Source organism: Otolemur garnettii, unplaced genomic scaffold (assembly GCF_000181295.1).
Source record: "Otolemur garnettii isolate 467f Iridium unplaced genomic scaffold, OtoGar3 scaffold00115, whole genome shotgun sequence".
In the NCBI taxonomy this organism is placed as follows: Eukaryota; Metazoa; Chordata; class Mammalia; order Primates; family Galagidae; genus Otolemur; species Otolemur garnettii.
Genome location: NW_003852510.1, coordinates 1,166,975 through 1,173,262, shown reverse-complemented (window position 1 = coordinate 1,173,262; position 6,288 = coordinate 1,166,975). Strand labels below are relative to the sequence as shown.

At 42.3% G+C, this 6,288-nt stretch overlaps 1 protein-coding gene across 1 annotated transcript in view; it reads left to right on the top strand.

Annotated features, from left to right (window-relative positions):
- The window catches only part of EXD2 (exonuclease 3'-5' domain containing 2), a 59,999-nt gene extending 56,595 nt beyond the window's left edge, over nt 1-3,404 (top strand). The window contains exon 9 of the mRNA XM_003797366.1: nt 1,938-3,404. Coding sequence (XP_003797414.1) covers nt 1,938-2,157 — 220 coding nt within the window. The 3' untranslated portion in view covers nt 2,158-3,404. The remainder of the gene's footprint in view (nt 1-1,937) is intronic.
- Nucleotides 3,405-6,288: the final 2,884 nt, after the last annotated feature.

The following is a 6,288-nucleotide window of genomic DNA, read 5'->3' as shown; positions in this document are numbered from 1 at the left end:
GGGGGACAGCTTGAGGCTCTGTCTCAAAAAAAAAAAAAAAAAGATTATAGAATCTATGTTATTTCCTAAGTTTTTTGATATTATATATTTTAGAGATAGGGTTTCACTTTGTCCTCAAGCTGGAGTGTAGTGTCATGATCATAGTGCACTGCAGCCTCGAATTCCTGGGTTCAAGCAATTCTCCTGTCTCAGCCTTCTGAGTAGCTGGGACTATAGGTGTGTGCCACCATACCTTCTGGTCATTTTTAAATTTTTTGCAAAGGAGACAAGGTCTCATCATGTTGCCTCAGCTGGTCTTGAACTCCTGGCCTCAAGTGATCTTCCCATCTCAGTCTCCCAAAGTGATAGGATTATAAGCATGAGCTACTGCATGTGGCCTTCTAAATTTTATCACTTCTCTAAGGTTAAAGCTCAGTAACTTGCCAAGATTATATTAAAAATAAGTGAGAATGGCTCCTTTGACTAATTCCCAAATATGTTTCCTAAAAGAGCTAAACCTTTACCTTTAAGCCACAGACCTTTCTTACAAATTTATCTTGCTGGATTGGATAGATGGATGCTGGCTTGGGACTGAGAAGAAAAGCTGTTTGGAGAAGATAGGCAAGTTAGTGGGAAGCTTATGAGCTAAATAATATATGCAGATACCCAGAGGACACTGATACTGCTAGACTGGTGGGGATCTTGGGAGAGAGGATTGAAAGTGGGGTGTGGTTGCAGAGAGAGGGAAGAGTCTGTGCAGGCAGGATATTTCCTAGAGAAGGTCATCCTTATTCACAGCAGGTGACAGCACTGTTCACATGACATTAGAGCAGTTTTTAAGACTTCTCTGGTTTGGTCAGGAAGGAAGCAGGGATTCATTTTCTCATTCAGCAGCATCATTTGCACAACTGAGCAACCACAGTAGCATTTCGTAGTGACAAAACATATCTCATCAATGTGGTATGGCTTTTGTTTTGTGAGAAAGAAGGCAATAAAGAAATCTACCGGCTCAGCACCTGCCACATACACCTAAGGTGGTGGGTTCGAATCCAGCCTGGGCCCACCAAAACAACAATGACGGCTGCAACCAAAAAATAGCTGGGCGTTGTGGCGGGCGCCTGTGGTCCCAGCTACTTGGGAGGCTGAAGCAGGAGACTCGCTTGAGCCCAGGAGGTTGCTGTGAGCTGTGATGCCATAGCACTCTATCCAGGGGTATAGCTTGAGGCTCTGTCTCAAAAAAAAAAAAAAGAAATGTACCAACTTGGGTCGTGCCTGTGGCTCAGTGGGTAGGGTGCAGGCCCCATATACGGAGGGTGGCGGGTTCAAACCTGACCTAGGCCAAACTGCAACAAAAAAATAGCTGGGTGTTGTGGTTAGTGCCTATAGTCCCAGCTACTTGGGAGGCTGAGGCAAGAGAATTGCTTACGCCCAAGAGCAAGAGCTGGAGGTTGCTGTGAGCTGTGACGCCATGGCACTCTACCGAGGGTGATAAAGTGAGACTCTGTCTCTACAAAAGAAAAGAAAAGAAATGTACCAACTTGCATTTTACATTCCAGTATTACACTGGGTTATGAAAACTGGAATGTGTAGGCTGTTGTAACAGCTTCATACAAATACTGAGGATGGCTCAGAATGAGTAACTTGAAAGGGCACTGGGTAACCTATAATAGATAAAGGGCCTACGCTCAGCTGGACAGCAGGGCCCCTTGTGTGGGGAGTTGAGCATTATGCAGTGACCTTTGCAGAAGTAGAGCTCAGGACCCCTAAATGCCTCCTGTGGGATTCTGAGGTTTATGTTCAAACTATAAAAGGTGCAGAAGTAAGAAGGAGGATGTTTTGAAAACATTGACATAACTAACCTTTTAGGAGTCTAACAACCTCCCCCAGCATTTGAAACTGTCTATGAGACTGTCCCGTGCTCACTTGTCTCAAACCCTTTGTACTTCATGTTTTGGCAGGATTTCCAATGAAAACTATGTTCCTCACGGGCTAAAGGTAGTGCAGTGTCACGCCCAGGGTGGGCTGCGCTCCCTCATGCAGCTGGAGAGCCGTTGGCGTCAGCACTTCCTGGACTCCATGCAGCCCAAGCACCTGCCCCAGCAGTGGTCAGTGGACCACAACCATCGGAAGCTGCTTCGGAAATACGGGGAAGACCTTCCCATCAAGCTGTCATCATAGCTCCCTTCCTCCCAGGTTAGGACAGGTGGGAAGCGACAGCCAAGGCTGAAGAGTCACCTCTTTCTGTTTTAATACGTCATTAATGATCAAAGCCTGGTGACACAACTTAGACTACTAACTTACATTAATCCCAGGATACTTTTGATGGAGCAAGGCTATTTGTTTTAAGGGGAGCTTATGATTTTGGATTTTAGTTGGGTCAGTATCCTTTTTTTCTCTATTTTTGTGGATAGAGGAGGCCTTGGCCTTTGTTTTTATTCTTTCTCTTCTGCTTTCCCTGTGCAGAAGAAAAAGGTATTCTCCCTTAAGTGACTTGTTAAGATTTTTAGAAAATGTTTTTAGTATATTTCTGCCCTGTTCAGTATGTTGGTTTTTCTCTAACAGGGTTGTACAGTATGTTAATCTCTTCAGGTTAGGAGGAGAGAAAAAGTTCTTCCAGAGGTTAGAGAAGTGAACAAGAGATATATTTATTTTCCTAATTCAACCTCACAATTATAACTTTTTTGGCTTCCTGCTATCCCATAACTCATCTGGTTGGGATCCATCCCCTCTGGGTCACTTCAGTTTATTTCATGTTACCTGAAAATGCTTCCTTTCACATACCCAGTTGACCAAAGCAGCAACTGCCTGCCATGCGCTTCCATCCAACACTGGGGGAAATCCTTTTCTGGAAATAAGCCTTCAACTTGGATAGGGCAGAAAGGACAATAGACACTATCTCCCAGTAGAACTCTGACATTTGCTTGGCCTTTCCTTTTGTCTGTCTGTTGCCTGCTTGTTGCACTCCTCCTGCCTACAACTGCAAGGTTTTAACTTATCCCTTTTTGAAGAGAAGATTATCTTTTCTTAGAATCAGTATCAGTTCCTGTTGGTGTTCTGTATTCTATCAGATTTGCAATACTGACCTCTTATAGTACTTAATTCACTCCCAGAGACCTTTGGTCAGGTTGTATTCAGAGGACTAATTCATCTCCCCTGAAGCCTGGGATTAGTTAATATGTTAGATGTTCATAAGGGGGGTGGTGGTTTCATTTTTCAAAATGTTAAGCCACTATTTTGAGTATGAAATCAACTTATGAGTGATTAATGTTTTTTCTTAAGTATTAGGAAAATATTCTTATTTTATAGGACATTAACAAGCTTAAAAAGGAATTTTATAACCAGTATCCAATAAGAATTCTGTTTTGGAATTGTGCCCAAGTTGGGGATTGGTTGCTCTGCCGTTGATAAATAAAACCTCTTATAAGTGCAAGGCTCACTGATTGTGAATGTAAAAATTTTCTTGTAATTTTATAAAATAGGTAAGTATTCTTGGGAGAGGAGATGTGTATCCTATAGGTCCCTGACTCTTGGTAGTGCCATGGAGTGTGTACACGGATATACCACACACAGTATGCTACAGGCCATCACCAATGCATGTGCCAACCTGCATTTGTGCCTCTGCTCCTTCATTCCCATTTGTCTTCAGACATATCTGGGTTATAAATCTTTGAAAACAAATAGTACAAATGTTCAACGTATGGAGGTTATTACAGGGCCTGTGCTCCTAGCTGTGTGGTATGGAGCCTGGGATGGAAGAAAGCCATGGAAATGGGAGGAGGAAGACTGTCTGGTACTTGGTTGCGGTAGTATTCAGGCTTACCACAAGATGGCACTCATAGATTTGTTTTTATTAATATATTCATTGAGAAATAAGTGACGATGGTTACCCAACATAACTTGTGGCTTGTTTTCAAAATTGGCAAAATTGGCGTAACTGATTTTGAGTCATTTTGATAGCTTTACAAGAAAAACTTTTTCCTTTGAAACATGAGAGTTGGGCTATTTCTTTGTTTTTCCCTCTCTTCATGTTAAGAGGCAAGAAACACTATAGAGGGGTTACTGCAGTGCTTGCTGTGGGAAGAGGGAGCTTCCTGCCAGCCAACAGCAGGGCAGAAGCAACAGCCAGACTGTGGCACACAAGATTTCTCCTCTTCTTCAGGAAAGAGTTACTGTTAAGGGTTACTTAAACCCTTTTTTTTTTTTTTGCATTTTTTGGCCGGGGCTGGGTTTGAACCTGCCACCTCTAGCATATAGGGCTGGCGCCCTACCCCTTTGAGCCACAGGCCCCACCCACTTAAACCTTTTTATTCATGAGTCTGTCTTGAACTTTAACAGCTTTTTACTAAGACTGACAATTACCATCTTAAATGAGAGATTTGAGGGTAGACATATTTTAAAATAAGTATCTTTTTTTTTTACTAATAAAAGTAACTTATACTCATTAGAGAAGAGCCTGATGATTAAGAATTATCCATTTTTCCCCTACCTAGAACACAGTCTAACTCTGTCACCCTGGGTAGAGTGCCATAGCATCATAGCTCACGGCAGCCTCAGACTCCTGAGTTTGAGCAATCCTTTTGCTTCAGTCAGCCTCCTGAGCTGCTGGGACTACAGGCACCTGGCACTACATCCGGCTAGTTTTTTCTATTTTAAGTATAGATGGGGTCTTGCTCTTGCTGAGGCTGGTCTCTCAAACTCCTGAGCTCAAGCAGTCCACCTGCTTCAGCTTTCCAGAGTGCTAGGGTTACAGGCGTGAGCCACTTTGCCTGACCTCCTTTCAGTATTTAAAAATGAATATGATATGTTTAATATGTAAACAAAACAGAATTTTTATGTACACACACAATTTAGGATCCTATTTGGTTTCCTCCCCCAATGTGGTATGACAAGTAATTTTCTGTGTCTTTAAATCTTTGAAAATAGATTTCTTGTGTCTCTATTTTATCATTACCACACTGTTGGAAATTTTGGCTTCAGATCCATTGTTATTTACCTGTGATGCCATGGTAACTTTCCTGTGTGTTTCTCTATCTCTCTTTTTTTTTTTTTTTGAGACAGAGTCTCAGTAGAGTGTTGTGGCGTCATAGTTCACAGCAACCTCCAACTCCTGGGCCCAAACAATTCTCTTGCCTCAGCCTCCCAAGTAGCTGGGACTGCAGGCACCTGCCACAACACCCGGGTATTTTTTTGTTGTTGCTGCAGTTGTCATTGTTGTTTTAGCTGGGCCAGGCTGGGTTCGAACCCACCAGCCTGGGTATATGTGGTGGATGCCTTACCCACTGAGCTACGGGCACCGTCCAGCTATTTTTAGAGACAGGGTCTCACTCTAGCTTAGAGCTGGTCTCGAACTTGTGAGCTCAGGCAAGCCACCCACGTCGACCTTCCCGAGTGCTGGGATTATAGGTGTGTGCCACCGTGCCCGGCCCTTGTATCTCTATCTTTGGTAATTTTATTAGAACAAAGTCCTAGAAATTGGATTGTGAAGAGCATCACTCCCATTGCTAAGAGTGTGAATGGGTATCACCTTTTAGAAATGAAATGCTTCTGTTTGACCCATTAGCTCCAGGTGCCCGATGGCTTACTGAACTTCCATGTGAGCACAGTGAGAGGACAGGCAGGCCTCTGTGCAGGCGCCCTGATCATCATGTTTGCAGGCTCTGAGCTGCTGCTTGCTTCCTTTCCGTCTTCAGCCCTTCTCGCCTCATTTCTGCCTTGTAGTCAGTGTGTTTTATAAAATAAGAATGTATATGAAGGTTATAGACAGGTTTTTTTTCCTGATAAGCAATTAGTGATTTGCTGTCCTAAGGTGAATGAGACATAGTATTGTAGGATTTGTTGCTGCTTAAGAGTGCAGCTGTAAGTTACTTCTTATTATCCATGTCACGGATAGAGATCAGATGACAAAATGTTTTCTGTTGAAAGAAAGCCATTTTAATCCCTCATTTTAGACTCTTAGGAACCCAGCAGGCAGAAAGAGCTTTTGTTCACCTTCCTATTCTAGCTCTTTGGGTACCTAACATTTGACTATGAGTTAAATCCTTCGTTTACCCTGCCTCTCTGAGTTTTTCTTTCATTCATTTGTCCTTTCTTCCTTTTTTTCTCCCTTCATTATATCTCAGCCTTATGAGAGAGATCTTTTTTCATTTAACAGTGGTTTTTTTCTCATTTTGCTGTTTTACTAATTATATATTTTACACAGATCCTTTTTTGTTTTTTTGTTTTTTCTATTATAAGGTTTTTCTATTCTATTCTATTTTCTCTTCTACTATTTTCCTAATCCCTTCAGGAATACTGTGAGAGTCAGTTTTT